Genomic DNA, 17,648 nt, shown 5'->3' with positions numbered 1-17,648 from the left:
ATAATTTTTTTCCACTAAACCGTGAAAAGTTAGTATATTTTCTGAAATTAATAATACAATTCACGATTTCTAAGAATATTTTTTGTTTAAGATGTTCGTAAGTTATTTAAAGAATTTTTATTTATCTAACCCATTTTTCCCCTGTAAATCCTAAAAAGTTATTATCTGGAAAAAGTAACGCTGTTAATGAATGTTATGTGATATTCTTTGTGAAAGACAATTGATTAAAATTTCATTCTCCTTGATTGAAAATTCTACTATTATAATTTTGGTTAAGAATTTATCTTTTTTATTAAATAATTTTATTATATGGTTGGAAATTTAATTATTTCATTGAAATTTTATTTTATTTTTTGTTGAAAATTCATCATTTTGGGTTGAAAAATGTAATGTTTTATTGGAAATAAAAATTTTTATATTGAAAATTGACCTATTTTTGTACAAAATTCCACTTTATGGTTGAAAAATACAATATTATGGTAAAAATTTATATTTTCAGCTTAAAATGCAAACTATTTTTATGGAAAATCCGTCTTTTTGGCTTGAAAATTCAACTATTTGGTTGGAAGTTAACTTTTTGGTTGGCAATTTATATATTTGGATTGAAAATTGAACTGTTTGTAGAAAATTCGTCTACTTAGCTTGAAAATTAAACATTTTGTTTGAAACTGTTGTCCTTCTCATAGACAAATCTTTCTTGATTAAAGATTTATCCCTACTTCAAAATACAACTGTTTTTCTGGATATTAACAATTGTAAGTTGAAAATTAAGCTATTTTTTTTTAGAACATTTGTTTTTTGGCTTAAAAATTCAACAATTTGATCATTTGTTTCTTTTGTGACCAACAAATCATTTTTGAATGAAAAATAAACTATTCTATTGAAAATTCGTACCTTTTCGACGAATCCGTTTTTTATTTAAAATTAACACCTTTTCTTGGTTTAAATATATCACGTATTACACTTTTAGTTAAAAATTCATGTATTTTCGTTGTCAACTCAACTACTTTCTTAAAAATTAACTTTTCGGTTAAAATTTTTTTTTGGAAATGTAACTATTTTGTTTAGAATTAAACTTTTTGTCGAGCGTTCATATTTCTGGGTTAAAAAATGTAACGGTTTTGTAGAAAATTCGTATTTTTGACTTGAAAACTCATCAATTTGGCTGCAAAATCAACTATTTTATTACAAATTAGTCTTTTTTTGATGAATTCAATTGCTTTTTATTTAAATTAAATGTTTCTTTGTAATATTAACTATTATACTTCTCGCTGAGTTAATTTGTTGTTTTTTGTTTAAAATTCAACTGCTTGGTTGAAAGTTGAACTAATGTGTTAAAAATTAATTTTTTTTGGTTTAAAATTCGTATTTCTTGGTAAAAAAATTCATCATGATGTTCCAAATAAACTATTTGGTTAAAAGTTCATTTATTTTCTTGAAAATGCAATATTTTTATGTATAAGATTCAAAATTTGAAGAGTTTCAATTCAAATCTGTAAAATTAGCAAATAAATCGTTTAAGAAATATTAAAAATTGGTAATATAAAACAAGATTCTCTGTTAAAGCGTGTTGTTTTCTAATGTCTTGAATTTCTGTTTACGATCCTTAAACAATGGATCTAAACCTCGTAAAAAAAGGGAGGAAATTGAATAAAAATTTCCGTTTTTAGTGTTATCGGAAAATTTTTCAAATTGAAGGCAGGAAATAGGGAATTCTGACTTCTGGTATTCTTCAACTAATTTTATTAACATTAATTTTGATATTTTTGATAGTACGGAGAACACAAGATATGAAACTCGATTAAATAAGAATAGATTAAAATTATTTAATAGAAAATAAATAAAATTGAAAATACTAAGATATGTCGTAATGAGATAATTATATACCAATTATTAAACGATTTAAAAACTGTTTATTACAAAGTACAGAACGCTATAATGTACAGTAAATTCGCGTCGATAGACTTTTCAAAGCAAGCACTAAATTAGAATTGCTCAGTTTTTCCCACTCAATACTTGAAAGTGTTGTTAGCCTGAAATGAATAGAGTCTGAAGCTGGGGGTGCAACTGAAAACTAGATTTCAGAGGGTTTAATTCGCAAAATTACAGGAACACTAGATGGAGGCAAAATTGCCAATTCGGTGACGACGGCTGTGACCAAATCCGCAGGGGTGACGTCATAAGTTATGTTGAGGAGATTCAAGGACTTTTTGGCTTTCCAGTTGGCAAGAGAAGATTTGTTTGAGCCGCTCAAAAAAGTCTCTGTAAGCGCGTCTGCATCACCTGCAATTTAATTGAATTAGTCAGAAAAAACTCATACAAAAGATATTAAATTTTGAATATTTCAGATCAGCTAGAATTTATAACTTGTGGAAATAAAAAATCTATCTTTATAGAAGACAGGAATCAGAGTGCAAAAAGAGTTCAGAAAAGGGACAAATAGGCTCATTTTTTCATGAAAAAGGAGGAAAATATGGGGAAGATTAAACTTTTTTAAAAATTAGAAACATAAAGTATTTAAAAATGTCTAATAAGGAATTTATAAATATTAAAAGTTCTAAAAAATGTTGGAACAAAATTTCTGGAATTTTTTTTGTTCTTAATATCCCTTGAAATCCGTAGAGGTACCTGGAAATAAAATTTAATTTATGTCCTAAAGTTCTCTAGAAAATCAATAAACCCTCTTAAAACACCTTAATATCTTTGGAAATTATAAAAAAGCCATTAAAATATGTAGAAAAATTGAAATCCAATATTAAAAACATGAACTATTTAAAAATCAATGATATCCTGATTTAAATTTAAAATCAGTTTTTCTATGTATTTCAAGATTTTTCCAGGTAAAATTTTTCATAGTACGAAGCCATGAATATGCATACAATTTCAGGCATACATTCCTTGTAAACAAATTTTTATTCTATCTTTATATACTTAAAATTCAGAGTGCATATTTAACATATTATTATTCGTGTAATAAGATATTTTCTCGGTAAATAGAAATCCTGTAAAAACAGGGGAAGTAAGGAGATTTTTCACGAAAATAGTGAAAAAAATTAATGCATTGTTAACTAAATAGTTTATTTTTCAACTAAAAAGATTCAATTGCGATAAAATAAATGTATTTTCAATCGATTAGTTAAATTTTCAACTAAAAAAACATTTTCTACAAAAAATGGAATAGTCAAAGTTTCAGTAAAAAAAATCGATTTTAAACCAAAATAATAATTCTGAAAAAAATAGTTCTATTTTCAACCAAAATGATGAATTTTCAACTAAACAAATGAATCTTCAACTGGAATAGTTCAATGTGAAACCGTAAAAAAAATTAATTTTAATTAAAATGATGAATTTTCAATTGGAATAGTGGAATTTTTAAATGAATTTTAAACAAAAGAGATTAATATTCTACCAAAAAGACGAACTTTGAACAAATAACTAAAAATTTTCAACTGAAAAAGATGAATTTGCAAGTAAACAAGATCAATTTTCAACCAAAAACTGAATAGTCCATTTTTCAGTTTAAAAAGATGATTTTCAACGAAATGGATGAATTTTCAACTAAGATGAGGGGATATTCAACTAGATTAGTTAAATTCTTACTTTCAAAAGTAATTTTATTTTGAAAGAAACATTTATATTAATGTAGTAGAATTTGTAGTTTAAAAAATCAAATTTAAACAAAAACAAAAAAAAAACGAATTTTTAAACAAATAGTTACACTTTCAATCAAAGATGAGTTTTCAATTTAAGTGATGTATCTTCAACCAAAACAAGGAATTTCTAAGAGAAGAGTTTAATTTTTAAACAAATGTTGAATTTTAAACCAAAAAAATTAATTTTCAATAAAATACATGAATTTTTAACTAAAATATACACATTTTTAACCAAATAGAATAGTTGATACTTACCCACAAATTATTTCAATATAAAATTGAAAACAGTTCAGTTCATCAAAAAAGACCAATTTTCAGCTAAGAAAGATTTTCAAGTATAAAGAGTAAACAAAATTCAACCAAACTGTTGATTCTTCAGTAAAAAAACTAAATTCAAACCAAAAAAGGAAACAAATTTTCAACAAATTATTTAAATCCAGTAATATAAATCTAATTTTACAAATTAAAAAAATGTTTTTTAAATTTTATATTACAATTTGGAAACAAATGTAAAAAAATCTCCCGACATATGCAGGGTTTCCCAGATTTACACAAATTCCCTGACAATTTCAGGTTTTTCAGGTAAGTCGACACCATCGTATATTTGAGTTTCAAAGTTTTATTTAAATCCTAAACAGTTTAGTTTGAAATTGGTTAAATTAAAAAAAGTTAAATTAATTATAATTGATCATTCTGTACATTAAAAAAGCTTTCGCTACTCGCGGTAGCATATTCTAGTTTTAAATAGAATAATATTGCAGAAAGGGGAAGTTTTTAAAAAATACAGGATAAAAGGAGAATTTGAGAAAAAGGGAAATGCAAAGGACTATGATGAAGCTGTGAACCCTGCAAATAACATATGTACGTCAGAATGAATTGAGAGTTTCTAGATCGAGAAACTTAGCCCAGCACTCGAGATCGTGAAAAATTATTGTCCATACGTCTCGGGGGACGGAAATGTTTAAAGTCACAAAATGAATCTTTTTCAAATATAGGTTTGTAGAGAATGATGAGACGGAACTTCGTCTATTTTCTGTTTTTTATCAGATCAGTATTTTTAATAATAAGATTGAAAAACTGAATTAAAAATTCGGCCCTAAATTCAATTACTTTTTAAAAAATATTTTTAATAATACTTAATTGCAAATTGAAACTGATCGGTAACCTCGTTTTTTTTCAGATTCGCCGACAAAAATTATCGAAGGAACTTTAGAGTTGAAAAAACTTCCAGTGAGACGTTTGTTCATAATTACCGGAGGAAGTTTTTTGAATATTTTCAGATTGATTCAGTTAAACAATATCCAATTTTCAGTTGTTTTTTCATTCAGTTTGTAGCCATAGTTAGGACATATAAAGTGTGTACATTAAAGTTTCAAACAATTCCGAGTAATTGAATTTAGGGTCCATTTTTTCATTTTTTCAGGCTTATTAAAAATACTCATCTGGTAAAAAAACAGAAAATAGAAAAAAGTTCCGTCTCATCATTATCTACAAGACATTTTATGAGTTTAAAAATTTCCGCCCCGCGGACGTATGGACAATAATTTTACACGATCTCGAGCGCTGGGCGAGTTTCTCGATCCAGACCCTGACTTAGAATTTGTTTTGCAATTTACCTATTTCGTTATAAACAATAGAATCAGTTTGAGCTCGTTCACAAGATTTGTGCGTTTCACAAGCAACCAGAACTGGTACATTGAAGGCTTTTGCCATAAGTGCAATTTGTGATGTGCCAGCTCTAGACATAACTGATCCATTTGCTAATATTGCATGCGCACCGAGGAATACTTTGCTCACCTATGAAGGATAATCAAGACTCATGAAATCACACTTTTTAAATAAATTGGTATCCTATTTCTAAATAATAAACACTGCAATTATTTTCTGTTTCTTTTTTTTTCTATACTCACCTTCGGCATTATAAAACTAAGAGCGTGTATCAAAATATAAGAGCATTCTATTCCGTGCTTAACTAATCTTTTTAATAGTTCTTTTCCCTCATACCAGGGTCTTCCATCTACTACAACAACTTGAAATTGTTGACCTGCCGTGTGTGCATCACACAATATTTTATGAATCAAAGACGAGCTGTAAAGAAGGTTTAGGTATGGTTAGATTTTGCTAAGAAACCTTAATTCTAAATTAATTGCTGTCAGGGGTTGATATCTACGGAAATAAGAGTGATCTGATTTCTATTTCGCCTGTTAAGATTCGTTTTAGAAAAAAGCTTATTCGTTTTTTTTTGTTTGAAGAATAAATCCAATTTATGTTTGTTTAATTTAATAATTTAAATTTAATATAATATTATTGTAAATAAATAAATAAATATATATATTATTAATCTTTAATTAAAGTAAAAATAAAACAAAAAATTTGCCCGCTTCGCTTTATTTGTCATGAATCATTTTTTGGTGGTTCGTTTTTTGATTTTAATCGTAAAAAGATAGCATTAAAAACATTTAAAAAAATTAATTTTTTGAAAACCCCCACACGGGACGAAAAAGAAATTAAAAGACAAAAGTTGTGATAAGAGTGTGCCCAGGCAGCGGGCAGATTTTTTTGCTGTTAATGATGTTTTTGACGATTCAAACACAAACTACGCATCCTATCAAAACGTGATTGATAAGCAATTTGTAGATCTTTTTCAAATGCACAATTTTTGTCTACGCATCTTTTACGGTATTTTGCAGTTTGACCGAATTTTCAATTTTTCAAGAAAATTCAAAAAGTGGTTATGATAATCTGCTAAGACGTTCAAAAAGCAACAATTTTCTTCTCTTGACTTTTTTCATGTCGTGCGTTATTTGGCTTAAAATGTTAATTTTCGTGTTTTTTGCAATTTTGTAAATGCTATAACTCTGGTAATTTTTGGTTATATGAAAAAAGTCATAAAGCTAAATTGTTCGCCTTTTTGAATACTATGAATATCCGTACAGAGAATTTTTGAGTTTTGAAAAAAAGTGGTCTCAAAAATATTCAAAATGCGCTAACTTTTTGAATTTTTATTCAAGATGGTTGGCTAACCAATTTGACCTTTAGTTTAGCACACTAAAAGAGTGCTTACAGACAGACAGACATACAGACAGACACATTTGTAAAAACATGTTTTTCGAATTCAAGGCATTTCCCTGTATGTTTTGGTTCTGTTTTAGAAACTAAACAAGACACAGTTAAATGAATGTTTTGTTAGGTTTTAAAAATAACTCATATTGCATTTTTTCAAAATGGAAATCACATAAACGCTTAAATAAGGCTGCTGATAAAAAATATTTTACTATTCGTCCTGTATTTTGGAACGATGAGACACTTCGTTTTAATAAATTCAATCAGCGCAGGGTTTAATGTTGAAAATTGAAAAAAGAGATGGAAAATTGTAGAAAAATATGTTTTAAAGTAAGCGAAATTTTCAGTTAATCAAAAATTGAAATAATATTTCAGATGCTGAAATGAAATTTGAAAAACAATATTCAACTTGCTCATAAATCAGAAACGAAACGTTTGTTAATTTTTATTTTGTTTTTTTTTATGTGATCGAATCGAAATTAAAAATAAATTTGGAAAACATTTTGAATTTGTTAATAAAAGTAAAATGAAATTGGAATGTACACATTTTTTTTAGATAAATTATTGCTGAACGAAATTGGACAAAATTTTAAATGATTGCTGAAACGAAATTGGATAAAATTTTAAATTTCTTTAAACTTTGGGGCCATCGCCGTTTTCTCGTTTTTTGCTTAAGCGCGAACTGAATGAGAACAACTTGGTTGAAAATTTAACTACTTTTTAAAAAATTTTATCAAACTATTTTATTGAAAAATCTTTTCATTTTTGTTTGAAAATTAATGAACTCAAAATTTAACTATTCCATTTTTAGTTGAAAAACTTAATCTCTTTCAGTGAAAAATTCAACTATTTTGTTAAAAACTGATCTTTTTTAATTAAAAATTCAACTATTCGGCTGAAAATGCATGTATTTTGTTTGAAAATTAATCTTACTGGTTAAAAAAGCAATTACTAGGTTTGAAGTTCACTTTTTTTGGTTAAAGATTTATTATTTTAGATAAAATTAATTTCTTTCTTTAAAAATTAAACAATTTGGTTGAAAATTCGTTTTTTGTTGTTGCTGAGAATTAATTTTTTAACTGGAAATATAACTATTCCATTTTATCTTGTTGAAAATATTTTTAATTCAAAACTTATCTCTTTTACTTAAAAATTCGATTATTTTATTTTCAATGAATTTATTTTGTTGAAAATGATTCTACTATTATATGAGAATGCATATTTTCAACTTAAAAATTTAACTGATTTGTCAAAAATCATCTTTTTGGCTTGAAAATTCAACAATTTGATAGGAGATTAAACTATTTGGTAGAAAATTAAACTATCTAGATAATAATTAAACTATTCATTTGGAAACTTAACTAGTTAGTAGAAAAGTAAAGTTTTTTTTTGAAAAATCATGTGTTTTTAAGATAATGCATCTTTCTAGATTCAAAATTCAACAGTTTTATTAAAACATCATGTATTTTGTTACAAATTCGTCTTTTTGGTAGAAAATTAATCTTCTTGGAAGAAACTTAATTTTAGGTTGAAAATTAAAGTATTTACCTGCAATTATTGTGTTCAAAATGTAACTACTTTGTTAAAAATTCATATATTTATTATTTTACACACACACACACACACGCACTCGCATACACACACAATTTATTTATTATTTTCAATTTCTGTCAAAAATTCAACGGTCCTTTAAAAAAAAACCGTCTCTTTAGCTTGAAAATTTAACTATTTGGTAAAAAATTATTCTTGTTAAAAATATGTCTTTTTGGGTTGAACATCTTATTCTTTAGTAGAAAATATTTTTTGGTTGCCTTTATAAGCCTTGTTATTTCTGAAAACGGAAGCAAATTCAAAAGGGTATAAAACGCAATTGCAAGCATTTTTTGTTTAATTAAATCTTTCCTTTACACACGTCTAATTTCTGTAATCTAAATGTGATTTGAAAAAATATGAATTTTTTGTTTATTGAGAAAGTAAAGAATCGTTAAACACTCTTATATTATTTCTGAAAACTAAGGTTAAAAAAACCGTTTTTTTAAGCGAAACGAAATTGGTCCCTGATTTATAATTATATCAAGGTAAAACAATTAAAATTAGTCCATACTTACAATCCATAAGTTAATATCACGTCTCCATTGGATATCTTAGTTTGAATTTTAATCGATATCGCTTTATCGGCGAGTAAAATCTGCTCTTGAATATAAGTGTCTATTGCACTACCCAATTTTATTTTCGCCTGTGAAATAAAGCATTAACAACATTATCAGAATCTAAACATTATTTTTAATTACTTGTTTAGCTATTTATGTTTTTCACGATTCTTGAGAAAATTCAAAAAGATTCTTAAAGATTTCAGATGTCAAATCTCAATTTAAACAAAACAGTTTATTTTTAACCAAGTAGTTGAATTTTCAGCAAAAAAACATGAATTCTCAAAGAAAAATATAATAGCTTTGATATTTCAACGAAGATTTTCATTTGAAATAAAGAAGAGTTGAATTCATCTAAAAAAGACGAATTTTCAACCAAATATTTAAATCATCAAACAAAAAAAGATAAATTTTCAAAAATAATTGCAAAGAAAACAGTTCATATTTTTAACAAAATAGTCGAATCCTCAACCAAAACAAATTAATTTTCAACTAAACAGTGGCATTCTTAATTTTTTAAAAATAAGGATTTTTCCCAAAGGAGATGAATTTTCAGAACCCAATACCATTTTTGATTAATATTTGAATTTCAAACCAAGAATGAAAAAAATATCAAAATAATGATCATTAAAAAATTTTAATAACTGCTTATATTTTGTTTGTTAAGGTTATATAATATAATTTTTCTAAAATACTTGAGAAGTTTGGGAAAAAAAATATATATTTGTTCAATTTTATATTTATTAATATATTATTTTATACTTATAAATATTTTATTAAAATATCTTATTTTTATTATTTTATTCAAAAAAATATTTTTAATATCTTCAAAAATTAAAAATATCTTTTGTACTGGCTTCGTATTATTAAACAAATTTTCTTAAAATCTTCTGGATTCGTTTACGACATTTTTTGGAAATCATTCGTGAAGTTTTAAAATCTTTTTTAATATTGTATTAACATTAATTTTTCAAAATAAAGAATCACCTTCAATATTTCCAAGATTCTTAAGAATTTTTGTTAATATCTTGAAACTTCTCAAAATCTGTTTTTTTTTTTTAATTCAGATATTTATTTCGAAAATCTTCTAGATTTTGTTGTTGAAAATTTTGGAAATAGTTTGGAATGTCTTAAAATATTTTTAAACATTCTCTTAAACCAATTGTTGTAAAATAAAAAATCGTAATTTAAATTTCCCCAGAAGTCTTAATGAAACTTTTTTACTCTCTTCAGCCTTTTCAAAATTCTTAAAAAGCTTCTAAATTTTGTATTCGAAATCTTCAAAAATCTGTGACATGTCGCGAGGACAGGTACATAAGCAGGAAAAAATCAATTGTTTGCCACCTTTTACTTGGGTCTCCTGTAAAATTCTTAAATTCACGCCAAAGGTACCTTTCCTCGCGGGCAGGTTACATCAACATTTTTTAAAATGCTTTTTTGCAAATTTTCAATTAAAAAAATGGTCTTGAAATCTTCCAGATTCTTTTTGACAGATTTTAAAATCTTTAAAGCTTCCAGTTAACCCTTTAAAACTAAGTCTAAATCATTTTAAATGCTCCCAGAAATCTTATTGACAGTACCGATATTATTTTTGTAACCAGTGTTCGACAATGTATAATTTATAATAATATAGATAAATTATACAAAAATATAAATTTCACTGAAATAAAAAATATTTTTAAAATTTTCAAACAAATTTAAATATATACACTTCGCAAATTGAAACATTTTACTTTTTTTTCTTTTCACAATATTAAAAAAAAAATACAATTAAAATGTGCTCTTTTATCAATCAGGTTTAGAAACATTCAGAAATAAATTGTGTCATCAAATAAAATTACTTATTTGAAAATTTTGATGTACATAATGGATGTTGAACGATATTCGTAATTTTTATTAATAGATAAATACATACAACCTTTATCAATAAGTTCAAGGTGTTATAAATAGAATCCTTTTGTCATTAAAAAAATATTTGGTCAAAAAGTCAAGAACAGAATTGCTGCCTTTACTACAATTTCAATTTTCTCTTTTCGAAATAAGTGTGTAGAATTAGAATTCTATTGAATTTTATTATATAGAATAGAAAATAAAATAATATCCAAGGTTTATACTCACTTCATCATCCGAAATCGTGGCAGGCAACAAAGACATTTGCCACTTGAGATGCTTCAAAGCGTTTTGCATCGACACAGCCAAAGGCCGACAATGATGCAAGTAAATTGTCGAATCTTGCAAACTAGCTTCCAATCCTCGAGTAAAATCCGCTTGTGAAGGTCGTTCAAAGTCTTCCACGAGGTGCTTAACAGCTTGAAGAAGAGCAACGCATCTAGCATTGCTCCCCACGACAATTTTATGTGCATATTTGATTCCTAGTTTCTTAATTTCGGGATGAATTTTTGAACCTAGAGCAGAAACATTACCCAAGGTAATTTCTCTTTCGTGATACAAATGTTTAAATAAATTCACTTCGTGCAAATTTTCCTTCGCAACTATTTTCAAAGGAGGTTTCTTGACTGGCTCAGAGATTTGTCGTCGATTTTCCATTTTTGGGACAGGTTTTGGCTTCTTTTTATCAACTTGTTCTTGCTTAGCTGCTCTTTGAGCCTCCTGTTTTGCTCTTCTCTCGGCTTTTAATTGAGCCTTGCTCTTTTCTTCCGGTGCTTTTGGCACTTCCATTGCCGGAATTTGAGCTACGCTCTTTTCTTCTGGTGCTTTTGCTACTTCTTTTGGAAGGTCTTCCATCGCGACTGATTTCGGAAACTGAATCATATCCAACTCCTTTTTGATATCCTCTATTTCCTTTTTCATCGAGTCGTAGTCTAGTCCAGGTTTTGTTTCAGATTCTTTAGAAGATACTTTTAAATCTTTAGATTTAACTTTTGCATCCTTAGTTTTTACTTTAGATTCTTTAGGACTTTTTTCAGCAACTGGCTTGTTGGTTGCCGCCTGGTCAGTTTTTGCCTTATTTTTGACAGCAGCTTTTGCCGCTTTCTTCGCCTCACGCTCGGCTTTCACCTGCTCCCTTGTCTTTTCTTCTGGATTCATTTCTACGCCTGATAATTTTCCAGCAGAAGGCAAAGGTATGCTGTTCAACTTGGCAACAATATCTTCTAACGTAGAAAAAAAAGTATCATTATAATCAGTTTTTAAACTTTGTTCTTTTGTTTCCTTCAACAAATCCGATAATCCTTGATTTAAATTCTGACCAGAGGCCAACGCAATTTTAGTTTTTCTTTTGTCGCTTCCGGAAAAACTTGAATGAGGGCTCGATACCTTCTGGGGACGCGACTCCTGTTTCAAATCATGTTCGCTGATAAGTGTTTCAGTTTGAGAATTAATCAAGCTCGCAGTGGCTCTGACATTTTCTCCGAGTTCTGATTCACTGTTTGTCAAATCTTTTTCTTCTATCTCTTCATTATTTTCGGCATCTGCACCAGATGAATCGTTTTCTACAACCCTGCGGGCAATAACCAACTTTTTTCGACGGAGATGTCTCGCTTTTGAGCGACTAATCTTCGGCTATGAAACGTAAACATTTTTATTTTGAATTTTTCTTGATAGAATATGTTTATTAGATGTAATAAAACTAATTTGTGGGACTCAGAAGTAAAGCTCAGGGCTCACAGCGGTACGTAGGATCAAACTTAATGAATACTATGCAGTCAGTTTTTACAACAAAAAATATAAATGAGCTATAATTAAATCTTTAAATTTATGATAGCTTTAATGAAAAGAGGAGAAACAGATTAAATAAGGGGCCGAACTATGAGCTCTGAAAATTAAACCAGAAAATGTTAACAGATTTACATTAAAGATAATAAATATGTATTTGGTAGTATAAAAATTTGAAGAAAAAAATATGAATTAAGCTAGTATAATTCAAGAGTGCCATGCTCAATCATATACATAAATTTAAATTCCATGCAAGAATAATTGTCTACAAAATATGATCCAACCAGAATTAAAAAGAAAATTTGATTTCTATTACATATTATTTTGGCTTCTTTGTTTGTCTTAAAAAATTGTTCTTGTCAGATTGTTTGATGAAAAATTGCCGATAAAATTATTAGATACAAAATAATAGATTACTTTTTTTTAAATTAAATTAAGTACCTGAAAGATCTATGAATTTTTTCAAGAATGAAACAGTTGTTAGACAGAGACGTTTTTTAGTCACAATTGGCCATAACAATCATGCAAATTAATATTGTATCACGCATATCTGGTTATCTAAAATGCAGAGGTTTATTTAATAGATTGTGAAAAAATAGGTATCATTAATCGCAGAAACAGAAACGAAAATTAAATATATACGAAAGGATAAGACTTATCTACACCACAAAATAATTCAAAGATATAGTGAAAATCAGAATAGCAGTTTCACCGACAAGGAAATGTTCTTATGTTTTTAAAAGCAAAAATGAAACTGAAATTATGTAGATTCATTCTTAAAGATTTTCTCCAGAACTGTAACTAGAAATAAGGGAAATAAAAAAGAGGGTAATTTATTTTTATATATAAATTAAAAAGTAAACACCAGTATCTAAAAAAAGTAATGTAATATGATTTTCTTCATTTTCAAAGTTATAGTTTGAATAATTATTATATTACTTATTTAACGAAAATCGTATGTATTCTTATCTCATAATCGGTTTTGTAATTCGTAATTTGAAGAATAAGAAGGCTATTAATTTTGTTTTAAAATAAGGATCATGTAACAAAGCAAATGAAAGGATATCAACACAATTTGTACTGAAAATAAGGCGTAAAAAAGTTTAAATTTATAAGCAGGAAGAAACTTGAGACAGATTCAGTTATTGTCCTCAGGAAAACGTAACTTTTCTGTTACCTAAATTAATCTATCCGTTTGGATAAATAATAAATAATTTCGTTAGTAGCAAAGTTTGCAAATTTCATTTATTAAGTCAATTTTTAATTTTTTAATATCTTGAAATGCGTGTATTAAATTATTATACATACAAATATAATTATCCCACTTTTATATTACCATCATTGTAAACATATTATTGCAAATATTGAAACTCATTCTGAAGGAAAACAATTATTTTTCTAGCTTGTTGAACATTTTTATATAATAAACACTGTTTCTAATTTACTTATTGTATTATGTAGGCACACCGTATGTCGAATTCGTATAGATAAATGTGGAAAAAATAGAACAAATTAATTATTTTACTTAAAAATGAGTTTACAAATTTGCATTATATTATATGCTGTTCTGTAAATAATTTGTTTCTTAAATAAAGATTTATAAAGAAAAATATACATTATTAATAAAATTATTCATTTAATCACATTATATTTGAAGAACAGCAGTAAAGAACTAAATAACCAACATTTTGGTTGAAAATGTTATTTTCATACAAAATTCTTTAAAAAATCTTAATTGATCAACCTTTTAACATTGATATTTCTTGAAATTATTATCGTTTAATTAAAAAAATATTTTCATTTTTTCGCATTTTTAGCAAAAAAGGTATGTTATCATATTTTGTTTTCATTCAGCAACTCCATATCTCAATAGATAGTTTCTATTTTTGAAAAAAATTAAAAATTCACTTTTTTAGACGCTATTCAAAGCCGATTGTGTAAACCCATGTAATTTTAACCATGAAATTCTCCGTTGATTTTCTCGGAATGGGCTAACTTTTGAAAAATTAACTTTGTTTAGCTGTATTCAGAAACTGATATCTCGGAAGAATAATTTTATTTTATTTCTAAACTGAAAATTGAATTTTTTATCGCAAATTACCGCCAAGCTTGTTTCAATTTTTCGGTCACTTTGAGATTCTCAACTTCCATATTCTGTACTTTCATTCTGTACTGCAGCCCTGCATTTATTAATTAATTTTTTTGTTAACAATGCAACTGTCTGCATATAAATTAATCTGTTACGGTTAAAAATGATTTTTTTCGCTGAAAATTCAACTGTTTTGTACACAATTCGTAGTTTTCGCTCGAAAATTCAACAATTTGGTAGAAAATTTAACTGTCGGTTTGAAATTGATGTATTTGGGAGAAAAATCTTTTTTTCTTGATTAGCAATGCAACTGTTTTTGTTGAAATGTCAACTACTTGGTTGAAAATTGAACAACCGCCTTAAGAGTTTATGTTTTCGGTTAAAGATTTATTATTTTAGTTGGAAATGCTTTTTTTTCCTGAAAAATTAATTTTTTAACTGAAATTCGAACTATTTTGTTGAAAATTCAACTGATTGATTCAAAATGAAGATTTTTTTGGAAAATTCATATTCTCATGTTGAAAATTCAACCATTTGGTTCAAAATTAAACTTTTTTATAGAAAATTCGTTTATTTTTTAATGAAAATTATTTATTTTTTGCACTGAAAATTCATATTTTTTGTTAAAAATTCAACTATTTGGTTGTAAATTTGATATTCTTTGCAGGAAGCTCATCTTTTTGGTTAAAAATGCAACTGTTTGGTTGAGAACTGATCTGTTTTGAAAATTCATCGCTTAAAAAAAAATTAATTTTCTTAACTGAAAATTGAACGGCTTGGTTGGAAAACAGGTTTTTTGTGTGGAAAAGTCATATTCTTGGGATGAAAATTAATATGTTTTGTAAAAAACTAAATTTTGGATTGAAAATTATTTTTCTTAGAAGACAATTTCACTACTCCACTCTTAGTTAAAAATCTTCTTTTTTGGTTTAAAAATTCCATTACTTTGTTACAAATTTATTTATTTTGTTGAAAAATCGTCTTTTCTGGTACAAAATTTAACTATTTGGTTAAAAATTCATATTTTTAAATGCAGAAATTAAATTTTTTAATTAAGAAAGATTTACGTATTTGTTTCAAAATATATTTTTTTTTTGGTAAACAATTGATCTTTTTGGCTGACAATTCCCCTATTATGTTAAAAATGTAACCATTTAGTGGAAAATTTAACTGTTTTTATAGAAAACCCATATTTTCGGTCAAAAATGCAAATGTTTGGTTGAGAATAAATCTGTTTTGGTTTTATTTATTTATTTAAACCAATAAGTGAACAAAACCAAAAATATTCTTCACGAACACGTTAAGAAGATAGTATCATTAGAGGACAATTGTGAGAGAATATTGTTTTTAGTATCATTTTTTTCGAAATAGTAGCAAAATAGCATCATCGTTGAAAAAAAGTATCAAATAGTATCAATATTGTGGTGAATCCGAGACCTGAACGTATCTAATTTCAAGATTTCATAAATTTAACTGAAATTTCGTGACAGGATAGAATACTACTCATTTCATAAAATTAAACTGAATACTCGACAAGTTCTGTCAAATTAAAAATAAATTACGTTTAAATTTCGCAAGTCAAATTGGTTTAATAAAGTCTACAAAAAAGTGCAGAATTAGAAAGAAAAAATAAAGCTTATCGAATATATTAGTTTTAAATCTATAAACGACTCGATTGCTTGGGTTTTAATGAAAAACAGAAAAAATCTGTTTTAATGTCATTTTCTAAACCAAAACAAAAGGATCTAACATTAGACAACATTGAATCTATATGCCTATATTCAAATGGTAAATTTACTTAATTTCCTTGTCAGTATATAAATAAAAGGTACAAAATTAAAAGTTGCTACTGCAATCGGAGCGTTTGTTATAATTTGCGAATTATTTCTCAAGATACCTGCTGCTCCATCCTGACTAAAAAAGCTCAGTCCATTCGGACTTTCGCACACAGAGTCCAGCTACGAAAATAAAGCTCAATATTTATAATCTCTCCATACAGTTCATCACCATTGGAATATTAAATAAAAAGTCACGTATAAATTATTAAAATAAAAAGACGAAAAGGACCGTACAGCTTCTTCTCAAACATTTTGAGGTTATGTCAAGTCAAGATTAGGTCAAAAAGTAGTGACTTAAAGCAAAAGCAAATTGTAGAATACGTTAAAGAACTCCTTTTCATTAAAAAGTTTAATTAGAATGTGGTAAAGATCATAGGTCATTGTGACCTCACCACACGTTTCATAAGTTCTAACCTATTCTTCGAGTAATAATCAGAAAATTTAATTGTTTAACCTTTCTTGGATTGTGAAATATTAAATATAATCTTACCTGTCCAGTTCTAAAGCTGACAAATCGCTATAATTTAATCAGCGATGCTGATTTAACACTTTTATATCAATCCTAGATCATTTTCAAGGCAATTTCAACATATGTTTACATCAGTTTACATTTACAGCGTTTACATCATCACACTGACTCCTGAACTTTTCACCGCCATTTTGTGATTTTGTTTGTAAAATTGCGAAGGGAAAGGGCCGTGTTTCGAATACCTGACGTCACTTTTTAAATTGCGCAGAAAAAAATCATTTTGAATTAAAATGATATGCACATGAAAATTTCCTTTTTATGTTTTTCAGAAGACATTTAAACAAATATTGGATGAATAGTAGGGATGAGTAGGGATGTGAGACAATGAAACGTTTCACTGAAACATTGAAAGTTTCATGAAATAATTAAATGTTTCATGAAACAATGAAACGTTTCATTTAGATCAAAATTTTAGAAACGTTCGAAAATTTCACAATATATTAAATTAAATTTGTAGCGCTTTAAATTCTCAATATTTCAAGTAAAAATAGTTCATTTTCAACAATTTGGACACATTTTTAACCAAATATTTGAATTTTCAATCCAAAAATCAATTAAAAAAAAATGTCACAAAATATTGGCATTTTTAATAAAATAGTAGCGTTTTTATCTGAAGAGATAAATTTTCAATTAGAATGGCGAATCCCCAAT

General features: G+C 26.9%; 1 protein-coding gene across 1 annotated transcript; it reads right to left on the bottom strand.

Annotated features, from left to right (window-relative positions):
• Nucleotides 1-1,890: 1,890 nt before the first annotated feature.
• LOC117182218 (translation initiation factor eIF-2B subunit delta) lies at nt 1,891-17,307 on the bottom strand. The gene is made up of 7 exons (XM_033375300.1): nt 16,959-17,307; nt 16,528-16,588; nt 10,985-12,388; nt 8,825-8,952; nt 5,564-5,741; nt 5,270-5,450; nt 1,891-2,283 (listed from the first exon to the last, which is right to left on the bottom strand). Exons 2-7 carry the CDS (start codon nt 16,537-16,539, stop codon nt 2,075-2,077), a joined length of 2,112 nt encoding a protein of 703 aa, XP_033231191.1. The 5' UTR covers nt 16,540-16,588; nt 16,959-17,307; the 3' UTR covers nt 1,891-2,074.
• Between the last annotated feature and the right edge of the window lie 341 nt (nt 17,308-17,648).

This window comes from Belonocnema kinseyi, chromosome 2 (assembly GCF_010883055.1).
Source record: "Belonocnema kinseyi isolate 2016_QV_RU_SX_M_011 chromosome 2, B_treatae_v1, whole genome shotgun sequence".
NCBI lineage: Eukaryota > Metazoa > Arthropoda > Insecta > Hymenoptera > Cynipidae > Belonocnema > Belonocnema kinseyi.
Note: the sequence above shows the minus strand (reverse complement) of the source record. Positions and strands in the feature narration are given on the sequence as shown.

Bases quoted from the DNA above. Each gene is read 5' to 3' on its own strand.
- LOC117182218 (XM_033375300.1), bottom strand. The intron at 8,953-10,984 runs GTGAGTATAAAC...TTTATTTCACAG, and splicing joins CCACGATTTCGGATGATGAA to GCGAAAATAAAATTGGGTAG. The intron at 2,284-5,269 runs GTAAATTGCAAA...ATTAAATTGCAG, and splicing joins TATTGTTTATAACGAAATAG to GTGATGCAGACGCGCTTACA.